At 37.1% G+C, this 25,924-nt stretch overlaps 2 protein-coding genes across 5 annotated transcripts in view; both read right to left on the minus strand.

Annotated features, from left to right (window-relative positions):
• Positions 1 to 1,036: 1,036 nt before the first annotated feature.
• Positions 1,037 to 24,297, minus strand: LOC142152256 (tight junction protein 2-like). Of its 3 annotated transcripts, XM_075208709.1 has the most exons (10): positions 24,145 to 24,297; positions 23,811 to 23,926; positions 14,499 to 14,552; positions 11,960 to 12,084; positions 11,124 to 11,226; positions 7,089 to 7,782; positions 6,907 to 7,010; positions 4,383 to 4,536; positions 3,751 to 3,814; positions 1,037 to 1,482 (listed from the first exon to the last, which is right to left on the minus strand). In XM_075208709.1, exons 2-9 carry the CDS (start codon positions 23,832 to 23,834, stop codon positions 3,762 to 3,764), a joined length of 1,311 nt encoding a protein of 436 aa, XP_075064810.1. In that variant the 5' UTR covers positions 23,835 to 23,926; positions 24,145 to 24,297; the 3' UTR covers positions 1,037 to 1,482; positions 3,751 to 3,761. The 3 variants fall into 3 exon arrangements, with proteins under 3 accessions (XP_075064810.1, XP_075064820.1, XP_075064801.1); XM_075208719.1 differs by lacking the exon at positions 24,145 to 24,297 and having other exon boundaries at positions 3,757 to 3,814; positions 23,811 to 24,088; XM_075208700.1 differs by lacking the exon at positions 24,145 to 24,297 and having other exon boundaries at positions 23,811 to 24,088.
• PIP5K1B (phosphatidylinositol-4-phosphate 5-kinase type 1 beta) overlaps positions 10,653 to 25,924 on the minus strand; it is a 252,655-nt gene continuing 237,383 nt past the window's right edge. For both annotated transcript variants that reach the window (XM_075208689.1, XM_075208679.1), the window contains one exon: positions 10,653 to 10,696. In XM_075208689.1, the coding sequence (XP_075064790.1) occupies positions 10,694 to 10,696 (3 nt within the window). In that variant the 3' untranslated portion in view covers positions 10,653 to 10,693. The remainder of the gene's footprint in view (positions 10,697 to 25,924) is intronic.

Below are 25,924 nucleotides of genomic sequence, written 5' to 3' on the forward strand. Positions count from 1 at the left end.
CAAGATATCAGTATTAGTGGTATGGAAAATCCAACCAGTCCTGCTGTTGGGGCTCCCATTTTACAGGGAACCCTGCATTCCCCTGCAGTTGATGGTTGATTCTGCCAGCTAATGAAATATACATTGGGTTAAATATATAGGGCCTCTAGCCCACCCATAATTTACTGTGACCAGTTAGGAGTCAGTTCATTTCCATTTTTCCTGCTAAAAGGCCTTAGGAATTATGTAAATGAACAATTGATGTATCTCTAGTCTAATGTGATCATTCAGAGCTAATCAATAGCCCAGCATACTTGCTATAGATTGAGGAGCTCACAGGAAGTTTTTACGGAATGGTCAGCATGATCCTGCCATAAGATGATCTCACGGTCATTGATACTCCTGAATATGTATATCTGCCCAGAAGGCTAGGTTCATGTAGGCAGGCGCGGGCTGGGAGAGGCGTGGCCGGGGGGCACACAGACGGCCGCATCACATGAAAAGGGATGACGCTGCTGCATCCCCTGTCATGTGATGCGACCGCCTGTGCGCTGACACGGCCGCATCTGATGTCATCAGATGCGGCCGCGGGGGAAAGCATAGTATTTTGCAGCCGGGGGGCGGCCGGGCGGCCTACCCCCCGGCCCTAATAGCGGCCTGACCGAGCGGCCCGGGGGGTCGATGCCCCTCTGCCGCCCGGGCCAGCCCGCCCCTGCATGTAGGTATGTAAAAAGGTGGATACAGACAAAACATCTGAAACAGTAACTAATCATGTTACACTTCCAGCTATTTGTTTCATGAAAACTTGTGTGTAGACACCCTTTACAGATGAATCATTGGTTTTAGCCTGACCATTGTTTAACTTGCATGAGAACACATTTTTAAAAACCAGCCATTAAGCCAAGCAATCCAGAGACTTTTGTTACTTCAATTTCAAATATATGTAAATATTTACTATCAATAGATCAGCAATTCCAAAACACAGTGTTAGAAATCTACAATACTAAGCAGTCAACAGTAATTAAAAAAATGTAAATAAAAAACATTACAAATTAGCTATGAAAATGTGTGAATGTTTAATAGAAACAAAGTGGTTCAAAATTGCCCTTGGTTCTGTAATCTTTTTCACAAATCTAGACTGATCACATATATGTCACAGTATATACATTAAGAGGCCGGTGTACAGGCAAATGTGTCACGAAATGAAAAACGTTGGGAAACAAGGCAATGTGTCTTGGTTAGTTCTACAGAATTATTTTTTTCAACATCTGCAGAGAGAGTATCTTAGCAATTTGTAGTAAAATCTTCTAAAACTTCTCTTAAGAAAACAAATATTGATTTTAGAAAAAAAATCACAATACAGAGCTTTTGATTGTTTGTTTTGTTAACAATGTATCTTTAATGGAATACAAAATGCAAATATCTTGGCTTTTCATTTAGGTCTATATCTTTGGTTAGCGGAACAGACAATTGATCTGAGGCTTGAAGACCCATCACATGGACCTGCAATGTGGGGGAAAACAAACATTATAACCATCTGCAAATACCCTGTAAAATAGGTTATTTACAGGTATATATGTATTATATAGGTATCTAGACTTTCCAGATACATTCTAGCTGGCTGCATGACACTTATAACAAAGTACTACATAATCAGAAGTGCTGCTCTCTCTGTATTTGCTTACACCCTACATTGACCCTTTTTTGTATAACACACCTGTACTGTAGGCTTCGTCCTGCTGTCCTAGGTGTGTAATTAATCATTGGACACCATTTATAATGGAGAAGGTATTTTTTACTTATGTGTAACAAGGCTTTAGAATTATGAATAATGTGTCTCCATATATCAATATTTGGGATTTTAAAATGTGCAGCGTTTATTTTGAAAGGCTACAATTTAAAATATACTGTAATGTATACTGCCAACATGCATTCTGGAAAGGACTGGCTAAAATACAGAGACTTAAAACTGTAAAAACGTTGCTTTGGTGCTAGCACAGATTTCCTTTTAGAACTAGAATGCAAGAGTTACATAACCCACTTTGAATGTAAAAAACACACAAATCGTTAGAGCAGCACACAGCCCATGAAAAATATTACATGTATATTTTAGTGATGACATCTAAATGCTTTATACTGTAAACATGATATGCTAAAAGTATAACTGTAGTGTTGGTTCTTAGCACTGTTCAAAGACACCAGCCAACGTGCATGTTTTCACAACATTATATAAGTAGCACGAGTATATTTTAGAATAAGCCAGTAAGTTAAATATCATCATCTTATAGGAAACAAGGAAAATATTCGCTGCTGTGTGAGTGGTCCATGAATACAACATTGTGAATAATGGTATTTACACCAATCAGCCACAACATTAAAACCATCTGCCTAATATTGTGTAGTTCCCCCTCGTACCGCCAAAATAGCTCTGACACTTTGAGGCATGGACTCCACAAGTCCTCTCAAGGTGCCATGTGGTATCTGGCACAAAGACGTTAGCAGCAGATCCTTTAACTCCTGGAATTTGCGAGGTGGGGTCTCCATGGTTTTTCTAGCACATCCTCAATCAGACTGAGATATGGGGATTGGGGAGTTAGCATCTTGAACTTTGTCATGTTCCTCAAACCATTCCTGAACAATTTTTGTTCAGTCATGGCCAAAAGTTTTGAGAATGACACAAGTATTGTTTTTCACAAAGTTTGCTGCTATAGTGTTTTTAGACCTTTTTGTCAGCTGTTGCTATTGTATACTGAAGTAAAATTACAAGCATTTCATAAGTGTCAAAGGCTTTTATTGACAATTACATTAAGTTTATGCAAAGAGTCAATATTTGCAGTGTTGACCCTTCTTTTTGAAGACCTCTGCAGTTCGCCCTGGCATGCTGTCAATCAACTTCTGGGCCAGATACAGACTGATGGCCATCTATTCTTGCCTAATCAATGCTTGGAGTTTGTCAGAATTTGTGGGTTTTTGTTTATCCACCCGCCTCTTGAGGATTGACCACAAGTTCTCAATGGGATTAAGGTCTGGGGGGTTTCCTGGCCATGGACCCAAAATTTCGATGTTTTGATCCCCAAGCCACTTAGTTATCACTTTTGCCTTATGTCAAGGTCATCCATTATGCTGGAAAAAAGGCATTGTTCATCACCAAACTGTTCTTGGATGGTTGGGAGAAGTTGGTCTTGGAGGATGTTTTGGTACCATTCTTTATTCACGGCTGTGTTTTTAGACAAAATCATCACAATTTGGCCCTTGTCAAAGTCGCTCACGTCCTTACGCTTGCCCATTTTTCCCTGCTACCAATAGATCAAGTTCACGAACTGACTGTTCACTTGCTGCCTAATATATCCCACCCCTTGACAGATGCCATTGTAACAAGATATTCAATGTTATTCACTTATCAGCGGTTTTAATGTTGTGGCTGATCTGTATAAAAAGTGGTAAAAATATGTTAAAATAATACACATTCCAATATTCAAGAAAGGCTGAATAAACTAATATCTAATAAATGTATTGCTTTGTCACTTAGGTATGCAAATTTGATCATAAATGTGCTTTTAATTGGGTGACAAATTTAAGTATTTGCATATCAATTAAAAGAATTTAGTGTCAATTAAAAGAATTTAGTGTGCTTTACCGGCCTAATTTAAGTAGCTTTATTTTTCTGTTTTGTATAGCTTGCATATATTTCACTTTCATTTCATAAAGAACAGGGGACAACTGCAATGTAAATAAAAAAAATTGCAGCACTTCAAATATATGAGGAAACACCTTTACTTGCGTCACTGTTCTTTGGATCTTGGATTTCTCTTCTTATTTGTGTATGGAGGGTCATCTAAAAATTCAAACAAAGTTATTATACTTCTAGTTGACCGATCACAAAAAACGCATGTCAAACAGTATGCCTGCTTTCAACTATTTGTAACAAAAACATTATATTTCTGCAAACATGTTTTATATAATGAATGCCATGATTTATTATGAATCAAATTTTTCCCATTGAGACCTATGGAAACTAGAAACCACGAACGCTCAGTAAACATTGATCGCCTAGCACCTATTGCACAGTTGAACAGGTCTTTAATGGCGTTTTGAAAATTCACAGCTAGAAACATCACAAAGCAGATTATGTCAGTTTGTGTCGTTTCAAATATAATTCTATATGGAAAAAGTTCATACATAGAAGTTGTTACATGCACAAAACCCAAACAAGAAGTATTTGAATTATGGGTATTTAGTTTACTTGATCTTCTTCTTGGAAAACTATTTTAATGCATTTATTATTCCGGCAAATAGAATAGATTATATTGGACATATAAAAAACATTATGACCATTTATAGATAAGTAAATTTAGAGTTCAGCACTTTTCTGAACATTGAATAACCAGTTAGCATTCTCTTACCTTCCATGTCAGAATCACTGTCTTCCACATATGGCAGGTTAATCAAAGTCTGCTTTTTGTCTCTTAAGACCACCAGCTGAAGCTTCCCTCGCGATTTCTCTATCAACGCCTGGGCTTCGCTTAAAGACATGTTCTCGGTCAAAATTCCATTTATCTAAACAACAAAGAAAATGCTGACTGACGAAAACTGTGTGACATATGGTAAAGAAAAAAACAAAACAGTAGTATATACAAGGGTCTGATCATTGCAAGTCCAAGCCAGAATGTTTTTTGAAGACTTTTATTTATAAAGCAGCAATGCAGACTTGACAATACGTCATCAATGAATGGTTGCATAAATTAAGCATTACTTTGTAAAACAGAAATCAGAGAAACTAAAATCACAGAAACAGCTCTGGAAAATACCCCCATTTCTCTTCTACCTGGACTCATTAACTCTCTTAATAATCAGAAGGGATTTCCCATCCACAACCATTTTTGCAGATAAGCTACTCTTTTAAAGAATTTATATTATTGAACAAAAACCACCTCTTTAGTATGTTCGCCCTTAATAACAATCTGTCGTTTAACTACAAACTCTTTGCTGTGACTACTGAGTTTTTGCACTTGGTGGTAACCAGTGCTTGCACTTATAGGAATGTAACCTTTTTCCCCTTAAGATAAACAATGCAACATATTGCTAGGGAATGTGTTATACAAGTAATAATTGGTGCATGATAAATTCTTGTGCAAAAAAAACCCAAAACATTTATTAATTTGTAATTAGGTTTTTTAAAGTGTAGTGTCATACAAATCAACCAAATCCTTACACGAATATGAAGTTATACAATATATATGATATATTATATCTATATCTATGAGAAAATTTGTTTTTTGTTTAAAATGTAAACCTCCTTAAACCTCAAATTCTTTCAACTGAACCATACAACAACCAGCAGAGCTCAGGCCTCTATTGCCAAACTTTTAAGAGCATTACATGAGGCCACAAAAGGGATAGTCAGATTGCAAACTAAACCTAAAATAAATGTTGCTTTACATATAAAAACTACTAATAACTAATTAAAATATATATGTAAAAGACTTCACATACATTTAAGAGTGAAGAGGTTTGACATTCTATTTACATTCTCTGCACAAATGCAAGCTATTTTCCTCAATATTTCACAACCAAATCCAATTTTTAAACTTTCCTGGAATGTAAACTTATTTTCCCCAAGGCTTCCTTAACCCCCCCCCCCCCCAATGCATTTCAATGGACCCAGTACCCCGATTTTACACCCCCTTTCATTCTATGCTGAAAAATAAACCCAAACACAATATTTCAAGTCATAGTACTTGTGTGTTACTGCCAGTGTTCTGTATATTATGCCAATTCATGTTTTATTAATGCAAAGGTTACAAGTACAATACATACAGTACTTAGGACTGGATATTTTTGTTCAAGTAAGGATTAATTTGATTTCACCTCTTACAATACCATTTTACTGTACTATAATTGTTGTTCATGGAATGTCCAGCATGTATAGACCATAGACATGCTCGAACAAACTGTTTTACAAAATAATCCAATGTTGTATGCTGCAAATTGAATTATGCGTTTTGTCTTATTTACTTTTGGTACTATAAATCTCTTTACTTACTCAGTTAGACATGGTTTCTATATGGCTACCTCCTTTCCAATATGTTTAACCAAATCTATTGCATAAAAGTTTTCTAGGATTCTTGTTATGGGGCTATAAATATGGTTTGAAACATTGGTTTTTTTTGTAGTCTTATTTAACATTCTGTAATAGCTGTTTGATGTCAAGTATGTTTACAAAAATAACAGTTATTGGATTGCTATGAAATCCTAGATCAATTAATCAAATGTATTTTTATTTATTCTACATATTGTAATCCACACTGTATTATACACCTATTCCCTAGCGTGCTGCACTCTAGAAAATGAGCTAAAAGCACAAGGATCAGTTTAACATATATAGTTGTCTGCAGATTGACCAGATAGTTTTCTATATTGAGTAGATTGGATTTGCTTTCTGAAATTTTTCTAACAGACTCTAAAGAAGACTTTGTAAATTATTAATAGAAGGTTTTTCAAAAGCCTGGCAAGGACAAATAAGCACAAGGAGAAAAATCTGTAAATATATAAAAATGAAACTCGTGCAGTGGAACAATGTCTCAAAAAATACATATTTTAAAGTCTATCTTTTAGCATACTTCAGTCTCTTTTCCTGGTAATCTGCCACTAATGTCATTGGCATTATATGCAAAGGTGTGAGGAGAACCATATTCTTCTGATATTATTGTATTTTAAAAAAGATATATGGCATATGCCACATTTGCTTCTTGTAGTTTATTATTTGTCTTCTAAATGTTAAAACCCATCTCTATTTTATCCAAGGCTTTTAAATCAAAATGGCAATCTAAAATTGAATTTACTATTATATCTGGTTTACAACCAGATAGAAGTCAATGCAATAATAATAGTTAATTATAAAATAAGAGAACCAGATAAATAATCTACCTTGAGAACAATATCTCCCTCATGCAAATTCCCATCTTTGGATGCCAAGCCAGTATTTGTCAATCCCTTTATGTAAATCTGACTCCCAAGGCGAAGACCGTATTCTGGAAGACAACAAAAAATAAATTAATAATGGAACTTGCAATTACATTTTAAAACACTTTTCAGATATGAATACTTACCCTCATTTGATTTTTTCTTTGTTAGGAGTACATTAGTAGTTTTGCCTGAATCTCCATAACCTTGAGGTGATGGACTACGGGACTGAAGTCTGTCTCGACTATGACTTTTCTGTATTTCTTTTTCATATTTACGCTCGGGTGACGCTCTCCTACCATAGCCACGGTCTGGACTAGAACGTGCATTTCTGTCATAAAAGTCGTCTCTATCTAAGGTCCTTCCACGACTACCATCTCTTCCATAGCTACGTGGATCATCCAAGTCACGGTCAAGGCTTCTGCCACGACTATGTTCCCTTCTGTACCCAGGGTCCTCATCCAGACCCCGATCTATGCTTCTGCCACGACTGTGGTCTCTCCTATATGCCCGATCATCATTTAAGCCACGATCTATACTTCTGCCACGACTATGATCTTGTCCGAGTCCATAACCCACATTAAGATCTTGTTCTACACTTTTTGCTCTGGTTCCAGAAACTCTTTGATCCCTTTCATAATAAGGACCCCTTTCTTGGTCTCTTCTGTAGCTTCTGTCTGGACTTGGATCTTTACTTCGGGACCCTCCAAATCCACTTCTATCACTGTATGCACTGTAAGCAGTTCTGTTCTCAAACTCTGCATAGTCATCCATTATATCCAAGGCGGGCTCAGATTTGCTTGGGGCAACCATTTGTACTTTTCGTGGTCTTCTAACTACCTGTAAAATTTAAATTCAGCCTTAAAATGATAATCTACAATATAAATAAAAGTACCTTAAAATTGTAAATTATTTTCTTGTAGTTCATATGTGGTAGACCTTTCACATTTTAGATCTTATTTTTCAAATCAGTGAAGACAATTATGAATTGCTGGTTTCTGGTCATGTTTCCTTATCACTTCTAGTAAGGATATGTACAGATACAATCCCATTGTGTTCCGCATGTCCAAAAATAATTGTTTTTATCATGTGTTTGTGCATGAGTGATGTCTCAGGCTTGCCTCGCTCAAGGCATACGTTTTAGATATTTGTAAATCCACCAAAACGGGTTAGGTAATAAATCATGGTGTTTAACACACCGCCACTACTTACCACGACTTAATTTTTACAAAAGTGTGATCCGCGACATGTTGATCTTACCGACTTTTAAAAAAGCTGATTTGTAAGAATTTCTACAGATTCACAGCCCAGCACACACAATTACGTCACTTGTGAACACGACACTGTTACTGCTGGTCTTAAGAAGGCACTGTAACTAGGAGCCGGCTGGGGAATGTAGAAGGATTAGTAAAAAGCATCGCCCAGCCGGCTTTAGAATAAAAAGAACGTCATATAAGTTGCTATGCTACTTATAAGCCACTGATCACAAGAGGACATGTAATGCACTGTATATGTTGTCATGTTCTGACCACACTAACTGGACCCTGTGACACCAGATGAAAGGCAGCTAGAAGTGTCAGATCTTGTGAGCTGTGGCCAGGTTTAGGTAGAAAGAACATAGTGTAGTGCAAAGGAAAACGGGAGAAAAAGAAATGAAAGGCAAACAACGTATTCGCAGGCCCCTGGGGTGGATATACAATTGCTAACATTTTAAAATAATTTCCAGTGATCGTGCTGTTTGGCTGGTGGATCTTTTCACATCTGCAGACTACTGTTCCAGATAGGAAAAGAGAAAACAAAACAACCACAGAAAATGTTCCACACTGTGAATAAATGATATAATAAATGTTGTATTTTAGAATGTGAAATGAGCGGTATATAAGAAAACAATGTAGGGGTGATATGCATTAGTAATGCAAGTAAAAAAATAAAAGCCGACTAAACTAATTTGCGAAACATATGTTGGTCTAGAAGGTTGAATGTTTCCATCCACAGAGCTCTATTTGGCAACATATATTTAATTGGACTCCTGTTCCCATACTAAAAACAGATATCCCTTTCACTTTTCTTTCCCTTACTCCTCTATTCCTTTTAGATCAGTGATACGATGTTATTAATTTCAGAACATTGTATATACTGAGGATCTTTTAGCTATAAAAGGTATATAGTATTTACTATTCATATTTTAATTAGTTTAGCAAGGTTGTGCTACAACAGATCACTGTTCCTAATAAGGTTGTATAGCCTTATAGATAGCGTCTTTGTTTAAGTTAAAAACACAGGCTAAGGGTTAGAGTTTCTATATATTATTTTTTCTTTTCAAGCTCACATTTTACTGGGTTGGCATAACTTATTTTACTCCACTCTACTATATCCAATAAGATCATTTAGCTGACATTTAGCTTTCACAATCATGCTGCAAAGATTTATACAATCTGATCTTTAAAATAAATTACCCAGTTACATAATTGTATTCAAGGCAGAGCTTTTCAAAACTTGTTCAATATAATATGAGGAGCTTGTTTACTATATGTATTTTTTTATATCCTAGTATAGTATCTCACACTAAATTTCACACATGTTTGGTTTCGTTCACAAAATACACATTTTAACTTAAGTTATTACAAATAAATGTCTACATCTTGGATTCTTCTGCTCTTCTTCTTTAATTAAGTTTATTGATTGACCTTGGTGATCTACAATACCCATTACAGCAGGTTTTATGAACTTCATTACAATGCAATGGTGGTGATCCATGCAGAACCAGAGAATGGAGCGCAGCAACTAGCATTCAAGTTTTATTTTAACTCTTTGTACGCCACCCAAAATAGAAAAAACCCCAATGTGCACTGTATCTAATTGCAATAAACTAACAAATTCTCATGTTAGGTCAGGTTTGTAAAACAAATTTAAAAAACACCTGGAGAAAATCCCTTTCCAAAATAACCAACTGGTATAATGCCGTATGTATTGTGATGTTCCAAGTATAATCATATTACAGGGTTTAAAAGTCTACTGGAAAACCATAAAACAGGTTATGCTCATAAATTTAAATTAGATGAGTAAAATAATCAATATGAAACAAAGAAATATAACAAATGGCCTCCTTTGGGACATTTTTTTCAGGCGTATATTGTTTACTTGTCACAAGACCAACCACACTGAAATAGAATTAAATACTATAAATGGATTTTCACGCTACCCCTTTCAAACCGCTGATACTGGCCAGATAACACAGGCGTAGGAGCTTTGTGTAATGTAGACAGAGGGCGGACTGACTGTGAATGCCCTCCCCAACGATGGATAGATATGATAACCAAATATAACACAATCTATGCCCAAAGCGGTGTGGTTTATTAACCAGGCAAGAGAAACTTTGTGCCTTACCACATCAGTGATGACAGTAAAAATATGGTTTTATGACAACGCTATCTTATCTAGTAGGTTGGCTTTCGGTGTCCAAGATGACGACTGTCGAAAGTTGTACTTGATAGTAATTATAGGTAGCTGATTGGTGAGGTCTGGTGTCCTTTGCACCGGTTTCCTGAAAGACTTTCTACCTACGAGTTGCTTTTATATTGCTTTTATTTTAGGGGGACATAACTTGGTGTATGGTAAGGATTACCAACCACCTATCTGACACTGATATTATGTACCATGTATATATAAAATGCAGGATTTTGAACAGATAACCATGCACACAAAATACAGGCTAGGATGACAGTGTTGTCACAATCATATTTATCTGTCTTTATCATTGCGGTAAGTTTCTCTTGCAATGGTGTTATCCAAACAGTTCTGGACACTGACTCTTTTCTGTATGGAATATACAGAAGAGAAACTGTACTGTCCATTAAAATATTTACAGAAACAAGTCTTTAAAACTTGGTCCATTCCTGTATATTATGGACAATTAACAACTATGTAAACAGGGGAGGGCCCATACCAAGGTAGTCTGAGGTTGTAGGTCTTTGGGTCCAAAATTTTCTGCAGTAAAAATCTAAAATGTTTTCTCTAAGTCTTGCAATGTGCTCATGTCATTTTGGAGAGAAAAAGGCTATTAATGAATAACCTAGACTGGCTGAAAAGAATACACGCAGTACAAATTTGCATGCTGTACGTGACTAAGTAAAATGAGTTTATTATATGTATTCAGCATATTATAAAACAGTTATATTCACCAGAACAGCTGTTTTCCCACATTTCCTTAGTTGCTGAACTGCAAACGAGTGTGGCACATTCTCCAAGAGGGTTCCATTAACCAGAAGGACTCGGTCATTCTCCCTGAAATGAGGCAAGCATAATAAAATGAAAAATAAAAAAATACATTTATAGTCAGTTTTTACTTTTAAATTGGTCTATACAAAGTGTTTATTCTGGATGTCCTACTGAGAGTATTTGTGCTTTCTAACCTAAAATTCCTATGATTATTTTTAGACATTAACTAGTCCTACTTAAAAGGGAAATTATGTAAATACTTGGCCCAATAGCAAAATGCTGGATCTTGTGCAATTTGACCAACGATCCTGTCAAACTAGGTGCCACAACTAGAACATGTGTGGTCATCTTTATCTCAGGCCACTGCGGATTGAGTACCAGGGGTCCTGTATACTTTCAAAATCTGCCACCTTATTTCTCCTAACTACTAGGCGGCAACCTTATTCTTTGGAACACTGATTAGCACTTTTTTTGGGGGGTGTTGGGTGTTATGCTTCTGGTTATTTTATTTATTTTTAAACAGGACCGTTAGTGCAGTTTTCTCTGGTGGTTTCACAGTATGCATTCACGACTGACATTTGAAGTGGGAATCAGCAGTAATTATTTGCACATATTCAATATAAGATTAAAAAAATAAACACATTAAAAAGGGCAAATAGACAACACTTTCCTTTAAAAAATCCACACCAAAAACTATAAAGACACAGGCATCTACATTTTTAATACAGAAGAAAATATATTATTCCTATAACAAATAAAAAAAAAAAAATACATAATATACACAGTATCTTTATCTTACTGTAGACAACCATCTGCAGGTCCTCCTGGGAGCACATCTGAAATCACAATGGAATTGTCCCCATTATTAAAATGTGGATTGTCTCTTCCTCCAGATACAGCAATGCCAAACCCTTTTCTTGAATCCTATGACATCAAAATAATTGAGGGAAGCAAAGGTTAGACAAATAGCAGCAAATATTTACAAAGATATTTCACAATGCAAATATATTTTATAACTAAATTATTTTTGTTTATTATAAATGACCTAGCATGTCAACATGTGTCAAACTATCCTCATACAAATGCACATGGTAAAGACGTGATTTTAAACAAGATCTCCTTTCCAGCAGTGATGTCACACAAGCATGCGTCTAGTCAAGCAGTGTGATTATGTGCTTCAAATAATAAACACACAGTGGGGAAAAAAGACTGCACTGAATCTGAACCCCAATATGTTTAAGAGACCCATAACTGATTACACCCTTATGTGTAATTTTGGGTCCTGAACAATAATTCTGTGCTTCCTATGAAACATTACAGGAATATCAGGAATCAAATGGTGTTGGACAAATCCTAAGGATCCTCAGTCTTGCTAAAAGTCCTTGAGATTCATCCAAATGCATCCCTAAAAAAAAGACAAATAAAAACCATCACCTGGTTGCTTATTTAAACATAAGTTAACCCGTGCATGATACTCATGCATTCTAGTCAAATCAAGCTACTTAAGGTCTTAAAAAGGTTCTTGTCATGCATTTGGGCCTAGCCCAGGCCTCCTCAGGAGAAGAGCGTTACTTCCAGACGCAAGCGCCCTTTTTAATGTGTGTTCACGAGGTAAAATTACTTCACGAAAATGAGTTTGACCCCTCAACTCGTAAATTTAGCCTTTACTACCCCTCCCACAGGGGGAAAGGGGGGATGATGGAAGTTAACTGACTTCACTATTCTAATTTTTTTGTCAAATAATGTCAGTATACCAAATTTCAGGTCAATTGGATGAGCCCTTTCTGAGAAAATAGTTTTTTCCACTCACAGACCAACACACGCCGCTAGGCTTTTATATTATAGATGCCTCAGTGGTTAGAGCTTAGTGAGTGAATAGGCTGCAATACATCAATGATACTTATTTCTATAATATGGCTGCCTCCACTCTGTGTCTGTGACAATGCAACTAAACCACTGGCATGAGTCTTTATGCATAATTATTGCAGAGTATTTGTGCCCTAAGTTTGTAAGTGCTAAAGAAAATCTTTGAAATAAGGTGGCACTACAAAAAGATAACACATTGAGTGTTCAATGAAGCTTGTTTCTTCTTTTTAGTCTCATTACTAATCCTATTTTGGAAAGTGACATACTGCTGGTCAAGCCGAAACAGAATGGAAATCTCTCAAAAGGTCCAAAATCAGAAACAAAGTTAGCTGTTCCCATTACTTCGGACACTGGAATTTAAACTGTATCTGTCTATAAAGATGGTCCTTGCTTATATTAGGCTTGTCTAATACACATTTTGCCAATTGTATACATTTTGACCTCGTCAGCCTGGGTGGTGTGGTACAGCATATCGATGTCGAGAAGAGCGACAAGACTCACCCCAAAGTGACTATTCCGAAGGAGCTGGTTCCCGACCGTGAGCGATGACGACTCCTCCTCACCCCGACAGCAGCCAATGACGATGAAGCAAGAAGGCGGCTGCAGCTGATGACGTCATTGACCATGCCGACGGGATTGTTGCTGTTGCTAAGGGGGTGAGGTAAGTATGTATCCATGTACATTGTATAATCCTTTCTAAAATACATTGTACATGGGTGCATACTTGCCTCACTCCCTTTACAACAGCGATAATCCCTTCGGTATGGTCAATGACGTCATCGGCTGCAGCCGCCTTCTTGCTTCATCGTCATTGGCTGCTGTCGGGGTGAAGAGGAGTCGTCATCACTCGGGATCGGGAACCAGCTCCTTCGGAATAGTCACATCGGGACGAGTCTTGTCTGGGGTAGTTGACATCGATATGCTGACTACCACCGAGCCTAGGAGAGGTTTCTCTTAATCTCACTCTGATCTCTACCTTTTTCTTTACTTACAATAATGTTTACCGCTTCCATACCACCCTCCCCATTACATTTTTTATTCCCTTCACTCATATAAACACATTATTATATTCAGAATAAAAATTTAACCCAGTAGCTTGTTTTATTTAAGAACCAAAATTTACTGAAAGAAAATGCCTGCTTTGTCAAGCGCTGGACTTATCCTTAACAGCCTTGAAAACTAAAGATAGAACTTTACAGCAGCATAGAAACAATTTAACAGTCAAAGAAACAATTCATCATGGGCTGAATGACAGTATTTTGCTAAACAGACATTTTCCTCTCAAGAGTAATTATTTTTATATTTGTATCACTATAAAATGCAGTGTTAATGAAAAGCTGAATTCATGGCTACTATAAGCATAGCTATGTAAATAAATGTCACTTTTCATTTTGTAGAAATAACAGTATAGTTATTGCAGAGTATGGTTTTAAAAAGAATATTGTTTACACACATTATAAAAAATGTCACACCTTCTGCAATGTCACAGTGTACTGTTCCCAAACCGTGTCTTCCATTCCAGGTCCCTGTAAAAAAAATAAAAGAAACCACACATTTTACCATTAGGATTACATTAAAACATAAACAAATATATTTTTTTTCCTAAACAATGTGGAGTTATTCATTTCATATTAAAATGTGTCTTTGTATGTTTATCTTGCGGTTATCTTTTTCCTTATGTGTTTGTTTTGTTGACCATTCACTTCCTGTGGAATTTGGACAGAAATAAGCTTAGAGTCAGACAGAGAATAGAACAACCCATTAACCCTCATCCTATGTTCTCATTTAAAGGGACACGGTCACCAAAAGTAAAAACCTTTCCTACTTAATACATCTTACCAATATTTGCATACCACTTTAATAAATTGGTATATTCATTGACTAAATGTTTGTTTACATGTGATAGCCGGTTATGGCTACTTATATCCCCACTTACATTTCCCTATCGTGTTCCCTGGAGCAAGCTCGCACACTTGAGGGCAGCTGTAAAACAAAATTAGTGCATGGTTTACTTTTGTTTATAGCTGTACTGCAGCTGTCAGTGGGAGTTGTGGGCTTATACTTCTACCTGATCAGCCTGCAAGTGGCTTGCAATACCTGTACTTGTCTAAACAGTACTTTATAAATCAGAAGTAAGCGATTGCTGGTCCAGCTGTATTTGAACTACAAGTACCAGCACTTCAGGCACACTGGATCTCGTAGTTTTATAGTGATGTGATGTTTTTCCTTAGTATCAGGTATGTTAAAGTAACAGTTACTGCTGAACATCATCAAATGAATAGCAGAATGCCAAATGTGTTTATTTTTTAGTGTAAAAATATAAAATTACAAAAAGTAATTTGTATTTAAAAGTTAACACAAAAAAGCAACAGATGATAGTACCCCTTTAAGCTCATTGTAGTTTTGAGTTATCATATGCACTCCTTATAACTCCAGTATGCGCACTGATGCCACACACATATAATTAACTTGACTCCGCAAACTTTATATATCTGGAAGGACGAGATTATTTGACCACTGGGATGGGTTAGTCAGTTTTTATGCATTTAGCTTGCATACCCCTTTCACAGTTCACCTTGAATGAATCCTTGCCAGAATCCTCAGAGTTTTACGGATGGGATTATCCCTTTGGGAGTTTGACCTCCTTGTTGCTGCAGGTTTTTTTTTTGCTGTTTTACTGACCTACTGACCTTTTAGTCTTTATTATATTAAGTACAGTAAATTTTGATGTGATGTAATGTGTTTACCCTACTATGTACACCCCCTTCCCTTCTCTTTTTTCTGGTCTTCCCTTCCCCTCTCCCCTTCATTTTTTTTTTCTGTATCCCTTAAATTTGGAAGAAAAATAAAAAATGCTATTAAAGTTAAATTTAACTTTTATGAAGACTGCACTTAGTGAATCAAAATATGATCCCTAACAGCCTTGCTTCAACTACTAACTGACAAATACAATCCAGATCATTAATCAACATTTACAATTCCTAAGGGTATTATGTATTGGATTCATTACATTCAGGCACCTCCTTACTTGTGCTAGTTTGTCCAACTCATAACGAGTATTTAATCCTGCAGAACCAAATCGTGTCATACACCAACAGATCCAACTATTCATCTCAATTTCCAAAAATCAGAAACTGGGGCCATTTTGGTTACACAGGTGGATGACCAAATTGGAGAGATCACGTTAAACACGTGGATGGAGTCCATGGGGTATGAGCAGTTAATAAATGATGCAGTCATCAGTTAATCAATTTTCCAGCTTGCACAGAACAATTATAACCAACTTTATAATGCATGATCATTGGTTTTGATGTAAAGTTCTATAAAGCATTTTACAAAGAGAACCAATGAGAATCTCAACTATAACAAGTATGAAATAGACAATAAAATAACAAACAGGGATATAACCCCTCATACTAACAACTAATCATTTTAATTATAAATCAACACTACCTTTTTTTATACTTCACTTTTTAATATAGGAATATTAAATAAAAATATCATGTTTTAATGCTATTTTATGTAATATCGTGAATATTTAAATCTCCCTTAATATTTGTGTCTTTGAGGTGTGCCTTGTCTGCAGGATCATTTTTTCTCTTCCTTTTTGTGTCACTGTAATAATCAATATTATCCTAGAAAGTACCCTAGACGATCATTAAAGAATATACACAATCCTCCTAATTAAAATGTTAGTAATCACTCCTATAAATATATCCATTGGTGCGGAAAGTATATTATACTTTTCAGAAATAATACCTTAACATATAGTACACACCAAAAGTGATATAGAAGTATATAATCTAAAAATTAAGCTACCACAACAATTTGATTTAGTTTGCAGCAGGTTCTTAGGGCTGACCCTAAAAAGTTTGTGAAAAGAAACAAGGAGTAATTGAGTAGAGACGGACATGCCTAGTTGAATTATTATCAAATGCCTAGGGTAATGCAACATGCAAATCCATTTCCAAATTCCTGAGATGCATGCCCTCTTACTCCATAAAACTCCCAAGCCTTATGTTTTCAAAGAAATCAGACACAGTGGCAGAGATGAGACATATTTACCACAGATTTCAAGAGACAGCTTAATTAAAACGTCTAACTTTGGACAAAAGAAAAGCAGGACTAATCCTCTGTCAACTTGAAACTGCCAAAATGAATCTCCTTACCAGTCTTAATTAAACCAAATCACTCAGCCTCTGTGTGCCTGGAATAAGAGTAAAAAGTGTTCCATACGGATGCACCCATAACACAACAGTCTGTACTGAACCAAGAAGTAAAGCTGGGTACAAACTACAGGATTTCAACCAACTATCATGCCAATCAAACGATAAACGACTGTTTGGTCCAATATCATATTAGTGTGTACGCTCCCACAATCATGTTTCATTGTACCAAACAAAGCACACAGAATCGTTTGAATTGATATTATAAACAAACTAAAAATCTGTATAAATGATGGAATGATGTCAGGCAAATGTGGAAGTGTGTATGTACTCACGACAAGCAGTGTAGGCAGATCTCTATGGAGCGTGCAGAGTCACCATCTTTTAAGTAGTTTGTTAGGACAGATGAAGAGCACAGATGTGAAGGTAAATCGTGTAGGTGTGTACACATAAATCTGCATGCTGGTTTGAACTTCCAATTAGTGGTAAAATCGTTACAGGTATCTAGTCGGGAGAAATTTTCTGTACTATGTACCCAGCTTAAGGTGTTGAACATAGAAAAGGCAAGTTGCTATAAAATATGGAAATTGTTACCCTTTAGTGAAACTTCTTTATTTTATTCAACTTTCTAGATCCCCAGTTCTCCACCAAAATGGGCATCAAAGTGAAGTTATCCTTCAAGTGGAATGTTAGACTTCATTTAGTGATGCAAGGCACTGGGAAATGGAACAGCCTTCTAAATAAATATGGATGTGTCCATTAACGTATGTCTGCTGCTGCACAGAGATGTGTCTAATTACACAGAGCTATTCTGACATTCCAGGACAAACCGTATAATTCACTTTATTTTTTTGTGGAGAAAGTGGAAAACAGCAAGATGAAAAAAAGTTTATGGAATATTCAGTGAATATATATTTTTTTTTCCCCAGGAGGGCTTGTTTATATGGCCAGATTTCCTGAATACTGATTCATTCTATACACACTAATATAAATAGGTGTGATATACAGAAAAAGAATTACAGTAATATATGTATGAATCATTGTTCTACGTAGAAGTGATTGAAATCATAAATTGGATAGAGGATAAAATGCTGAGGATTCCTGTGCGCCTGGACTCTGTGCTTAAACATGCATCTAGCAGAACTACAGGGGAACTGGAGCTGAGATAGATATATCACACATACACACACGCGATTTATGACTTTGAAGGAGTTAGAGATGAGGAAGGTAGATTGGGAGTTCAAAGTTTGAGTGCATTGGGAATTGCTATTCTATGTCCTCTTATAGAAATATCAGTAGAGAGAACAAATGTGTCATCTTATGTAGAAAATCAACACCTGATGCCCAAGGACAGATATTTATTTGTGAAAAATATTTCTAAATGCAGCTACAAAAAAATAGTTTGATGATGGTTCTCTGTACAGCACTGCAGAATTAGTCGCGCTATATAAATAGCTGATGACGATATCTCTTTAACTATAACTTCTCTTTGTTCAGTTATAGTTATTGTGTAACTAGAAGCATGCTTAGCTGAAAGGCATCTACCCATTGCAATACACAGAGTGTGACAAGAGCAGAGTGCCAGGCATATTAAAAAATAAAGGTTGAGTCCGCTTAGCATTCCCTCTCATCCAAAATTTGGATCACATGCCATGTCCAGTTGCATAGAAGTACATGTCTCCAGGTGGGTTCTTTAGTTACTGCTAGATTCTCGTGACCCTCCTAGAAGAGCTATCTTCACCAGCACTTATCAGGCCAATCAAGATTGCGATGGCACCAAGAAAAATTGCGCTAGCCACTGGCTAAAGACATTGCAGGATTTTCTCCTCTAGCGGTCGGACATGTTAAGCTGGAAAGGCCAATCAGCTAAGGAACCAATTCTGCTTAAAAAGACAGACATTCATGGGTTAATTCAGGGCTGGGTCATGGACTCGAGGTATTTTTCATAACCAAAAAGATTGTTCGTCTCCAACTTCACCCAGACTTCCCAAAGCCCCTCGTCGCAGGATGCCTGCTGCAGACTGAGGACTTGGGTTAGTGGCCACTATCCCTCATGCAGGTAACAAATCCAGTGGGGGGAATTGTTATCAGACACATAGCCCTTGCTAGTGACCAGGACAGCGCTTCAGACGAAACAGTGATTGTAGGCCCTGTAGAGTAGAGAGTTAGGCTCCCTGTGCAGTGAGCACCTTAACTTTTGACAATTGTATTGTACTCCTGTGTGATTTGTAAACATTTGTATCTTTCCAGACTTATTGAGGCATCAGATAAGGCTGTGTTCAGGTTGACCAACTAGTTCTGCTGGCTGTTCTCAGAAACAAAAGGGATATTGATCAGCATGTAGAGGCTATGTGCAGTACACCATCTCCCAATAAACAGTGTTAAAAGTGACATCCACTGACAGTACATGTTCAATGAAAGCTGCAAACAGATTACAGATAGATTGTATAATATTCAAGTGTGGTGCATTTATTTGACTAAATCTGTGCTTTATGAAAACGGAACAGCTTCAATATGTAAATGCGCAGTGACTCAAGAAAAAAAAAAAAAAAATCCCCTTTACTATCCAAATGAGGACATTGAAGCAGGGGTTGTAATTGAGTTGCAAAACCCAAAAAAGGTACTGGTCAATATGTGCTTGAAAATGTTTCAAACAGCTTTAGAAAAAAACTAAATTGCTGCAAACCTCAGCCTTGCAAACTCATTGGAGAACACTGCAAACATTACACATGTCACAAGAGAGGCTCAAATGTATAAGTAAAATAGCCAACATACTAAACTTAATATACACAAAGAGATACCCAAACTCCTTATTTTTCTACCAGTGCAATAAGCCAGAGATCAGAGGTGCCCAAACTCAGTTCCCAAGAACTACCAACAGTTCATGTTTTCAGGATTACTTTAATCATGCACTTGTGAGTGAATCTATTTTCTGGGTCAGTAATTATTCCACTTGTTCCTACAGACAGAAAACCTGGAAACATGATCTGTTGGTAGTTCTTGAGGACTGAGTTTGGGTACCTCTGATCTAGATCTTCCCTGCTCAGACTAAAAACTGCATTACAACCCATTATTAAACTTCACTAATATGCCACTTTCCCTCCCTGGTGCCTGTTCTTTGAAGTCATGTGTAACACTGAGGATGGGGTATGTGAACAGGATCACCAAGGGTGGTTGTGGCTTCGGATTGGTCACTCCCTCCCCCACTTTAAAGTGGTGATGTGTTAAAAACAATATAAAAAAAGAAGTCACTCTGGTATACAGTAAGACAACACATGAATGTTCATTTCCCCTTCAAGGTCTTACAAATGATCTACAGTTTGCCAAGTGCCATGTGACTAATAAAACAACCAGTCACATGAAATACAATGTAGTGAGCAGAGGCTTCTCAGTATGCTTGTTCACAGCATAACCACATTCATATTAAACATGTACAAAACATGTTATTAAAAAATAAACATCTATGTGGGTTTGCTGCTTTAACCCTAACAATCTCTATAATGCAGAGGAGACAATTAAAATAAATAATTTGTACTTAATTTGCTGCATTATTGACAGTTCTACCTAAATTCCAGAGAGTGCTTCATATCGGGGTAAATGTATGATAAATCGTGAACACGAACAACATGTCGTAACCTATAGCAACCAGATTCTGACAGTTTTGTATTTCAGTTTATAAAATGAAAATAAAACATTTGATTGGATGCCATGAGTACCTTGTTCCTGCACACCAGTTTATATTCAAAGATTATAACCTGCCTAATGAACACTTTAAATCAGTGATGGCCTACAGATGGCCCTCTAAGGGGTATATTTACTAAACTGCGGGTTTGAAAAAGTGGAGATGTTGCCTAGGGCAACCAATCAGATTCTAGTTTTTATTTAGTTCCTACTACAAAATGACAGCTATAATCTGATTGGTTGCTATAGGCAACATCTCCACTTTTTCAAACCCACAGTTTAGTAAATCTAGCCCGAAGTCTTCATCTGTGGCCCCCAGCTCCTTCCTGCTTTGTTGTTAGATTTGTTTGTTATAGCTTGTAACATTTGCTTCCATGCCTGCTGATATGTTACTACAGAGAGGTGCCTCTTTCTTTGGTTAAATGTATTGATTTAACTCATTACTGCAATCAGGGGTAATGTGCGGCCCTTTTGAAGGTTTAGTGAAGTGCATCAGGTTCTCTATTACTGCTCTTAATTATCAAAATCTGAAGTGGAACAAAAAATCTGATCAATAAATGCCGCAAATTGGCTCATTGACCACCAGCAGAATAGGGGGAGAACTTTATTACCTCCTCCTTCTAAATAACCATTTGAATGACTAACTCTGTTCAATCTTGTCTTTAATTTGTGCGGTCAACTTTACATTTGAGTGCACGTTTGCAGTACAAGTAAATTGAAACGGACACAGCATCTAAAAGAATATCTTTATAAAGCTATAACTAGGAACGCTTGTTCTACTTCAAAGACCAGCAGCTGGTTGTTAAAAAAAAAAAAAAAATTACCTGACTACTGAAATCCAATAGTTGTTAATGTGACCACCCAACATTGGTAAATTCAGACACCCTAGCTCTTTTTAAATAAGCCACATATATACAATACTAAGCAACCTTTTCATTAAAGATAAGAGCACTTCTCAGAAATCATAAAAAATGCATAAGCACATGCGTATTTTTTATGTAGAACTTTTGGATTTAACACTTGTAATCATTTTTTATTAAATCCCTTCCATTGATGTGGATACCTCCACCATTTGCTATATTAAGCATGGACCCAGTACTTACATATAACAAGGACCTCTACCATTCACTGTAGGTGCTACTGGCTTTCTCTATCCATGGGAGTGCAAACACTGATGATGATTAGCAGATATCCCACCTATATACAAGGGCTGGGAGAATGCAAAATACAGCAAATTGTGCCCTGCTAAATAAAGCTCATTCAAGTACAATTATTAGAAAGGGGTTTAGTAAAATGGATTTTTGAAGTAAAAAATGCCATTAATGTCTTAAGTGCTTTTGACTAGAACTTCTACTTAACCAGGCCATAGATGTACAGATGTTTGCCAAATTTTGACTTTTAAGATTAAATCTGCAGACCAAATGATTATTCTGAACAATTAAAATTTGATTGCTCAGATGTAAACATCAGATCAGCTTATTACCTCTGTAGGTAATAATTACCTGTGTGAGGTAATTTGGAAGAGCCAAACACTCACCCTACATTGTAATTCAGTCGTTCAAACTGTTCATAGGTCTGGTCTTATGGGACAAACGTAAACTGCATTAAACATACTAAAAAACATGAGCAAACAAAACATTTTGCTCTTCTTATTCAAATCTATATAAACTACCATTTTAGTGAAACCTCGCTCCACAACTAGTAAAATTTCAGAGGTCCTAAACCAGGACTACTTTGATCTTTAGATACTCCTTTTGACAACTGGATATAGGGACTGACCTGACGAAGTACCTCTGAGTACTGTCCCAGTACCAGCCACCTCTATGGGAATTAAGCAGCATGCCTCTTAAACAGGCCTTAAAAAAATATTTTGGAGGTCTCTAAGGTGGTGGAGCTTCTTTTATATTATTTGGGGGTAGATAGGGCACTAATGGTACACACACAATGTGCACTGCTGAGAATCATGTATGGGAGTTTTAAAAAGAGCACTAATAATTAAAAACAAATAGAGAGAGAAAACACAAACATTTTCTCCAGGCAGCAGGTCATTATGAAAGGTATGGAGTAGAGGAAAAACTTTATTAGGATTTTTTGGTCTTACACTAAAACAAGTTTGAGCACCATTGACATACCAAAAAATTGAAAGCGATCCAGTATGAACTAGGATAGGATACATTATACATAAGAAGAAAATGTATCATTAATTAATTCTGACTACACATGTTTAAAAAAAAAACAAAAAAAACCCCCACAAAACACTCTAGGGGGGTGGGGGTGGTTATAAGATGTTAGACCTTTGAAGTGTGTTACAGTGTACTTTAAACAAATGTACATATATCCTTGGGAACGCTGCTATAAATTAAGTAACTTTAGACCAAACCACACCTTATACATTGACATGTATTGAATATATACCTTAAGAATTAGTTTAGTATAAGTCATATTATTTACCAATAATTTCTATGCTATTTTGACAAACCAAAGTACCCTCTGAAAATGAGCTACATGTACCACAGGTTGAGAAACTAGGTTATAAAACTTCACATAAAGAACCGATATCACAGTTGCCTAAACATACTATGACCTTTTTTTCCTGTATCACCTGAAGAAAGCAGACCTCATAAAGAGCTATTTTCAGATATTTATAAACTTTAAGAACACCAATTCTCAAAATAGTAATACAATTTCAAAATACACTGATGTTTTAAAGAAAAAAAAAAGAAAAAAAAAATACAACCTCAATGGTTCTCTTTTATAGAACTTTTTATAGGACGGGTATTTAGCAACTGCTCTTATTTTTGCATTGAACAGATCAAACCAAACCCATGTTGCTCAGTGCATGCAGGACTTCCTGTAGTCTCCGATCTGCCAAGGTTGTAATGTACTAGTAAGAAGGCACATAATCATTGCATACTGATGACCCAGATTCAGCCTTACCTGGTAGTGAGCTCTGACAGCCATTTTAGGAACGGGGAATCAGGCAGGGGACACTAAAAATCCAGTTCCTCCCTCGGAGTAACTCCTTGTCCAGCAGCTGCTTACAGGGGCAGCACCTGTGTATACAGAGAGGTAGGACTTAGACCTGTGCGCTTCCCTATCAGAGATAGAAAGCAGGCTGGGGTGTGGAGGAGAGCTCAGCAGTGATACTACCCAACAGACATCTGCCTCCCATAATAGGAACTCTTTCCCTTACAGAGAGACAGCCCTTGCTCGTGTATTCTGTGACACCCACCTGCCCTACCCAGCTCCCAGCCAGGTCTTACGTGCTCACCTCACCGCTGTGCGCTGTAATATGATCTGAGTCTCACACAACACACTCACACACAGGGAACAACCCAGGGGAGGCTGTGGGAAGTCAAGCAAAGAAGCACAAAGTGCAGGGAGGAGGGGGAGCCGTGTGGTAATAGACCGAAGAAATGAAATTCAAGGAAAACAACGTTAAGAGAAAGCTAACAAATAGCAACTTCACATTCTTCTTCCAGTCATCCCGGTTTCCGGCTCAACCCCACCAGCCTCTACTTATTAATCTTTAGGACAGCAGGCATTGTGTGTTTGTTTGTTGAATGAGAAACTTTTTTAAGTCGGGAAAAATTCTTTGCACAATCTGTATTTTGGGCGTGTACACGGAAGTCATTCTTTCCCACATCACTGTGACAGTAATTGTACCAGCCACACAAGTTTGCTACTTAATAATAATTGTATTGTGGACGCTAATTTCATATTAAACATTTATCAAGGCAGATGAATGTGTCAGCAGAAAACGGGTGTGGGTGAAAACCGGAATTGCCGGAATGATTTGGCTCACTGCAGCGTCCTCTGCTGCTGGGTGTCTTTCTCTGCTTGTATAGTGCATTCTTTACTGCTACACAGTGTGTATATATATATATATATACATACACACACACATGTACACACACGTAATATAATATATATATATATATCTCATAGTTATATATTCTAGTATCTGTTTTACCTGACTGAATGTATGTTGGAATGGAGCACTGAGTGCATTACCCATCCATTACGGCTGCCAAAAAGCTCTGAGGACCTTAACCATCCATTCTGGCTGCTAGAATTGGGCTCTGACTACATTATTCATCCATTCCAGCAGTTGGAATGGGGCTTAGAGGGGTTGGGTACGCTTTTTCTGAGTACCACGACCCCGACAACCAGGATACCTACAACTAAACACCGAATTGAAAAAAATAAATACATAAATATGAACAGACTTGCCTGCAAAACGACGCTACACAAGTAATCCCAAAGAAAGAGGTCTCTGGCACTTCAGTTCCATGTCACTGAACAGTGCGACCTAGATAACTCTTCATTTAAAGCGCAAATGTCAGGTTAAGTTAACCTTCGGGGTCCTGGGGTTGTGATAATCGTTCTTACGATTACCACCGGCTCAGAGTACCCTAACCATCCATTCTGGCTGCCAGAATGGTGCTCAGAGTACCTCAGCCATCCATTTTGGCTACTGGAATAGATGTCTCAATATCTTAGCTATTTATTCCGGGTGCCGGAATGGATATCTCAATATCATAGCCATCCATTCCGGGTGCCAGAATGGATGTTTAAGTCATCCATCCTGACTGCCAGAACTGAGCTTTAGGTATCTTAGAGAACTATTCCAAGTGCCGGAATGGGGCTCAGAGTTAACCAACCATCCATTCAGGCTGCCGGAATGGGGCTCCGAGTACCTTAACCATTCATTCCGGGTGCCAAAATGGATGTCTCGATATCTTAACCATCCATTCCGGGTGCCAGAATGAATGCCTGAGTACCTTAGACATCCATCCCGGCTGCCAGAATTGGGCTGTACTTATCTTAGAGAACTATTCCAAGTGCTGGAATGGGGTTCTAGTACCTTAGCCCTCCATTCCGGGTGCCGGAATAGATGTCTGAGTATCTTAGTGATCCGATTCGGGTGTCGGAATAAGGTTTTGTTTATATTAATCATCCATTTAGGGTCACAGAATGGATGATTAATGTACTCAGAGCCCCATTCCAGCAGCCGGAATGGATTTATAAGGTACTGAGAACCCAATTCC

Source organism: Mixophyes fleayi, chromosome 1 (assembly GCF_038048845.1).
Source record: "Mixophyes fleayi isolate aMixFle1 chromosome 1, aMixFle1.hap1, whole genome shotgun sequence".
NCBI lineage: Eukaryota > Metazoa > Chordata > Amphibia > Anura > Limnodynastidae > Mixophyes > Mixophyes fleayi.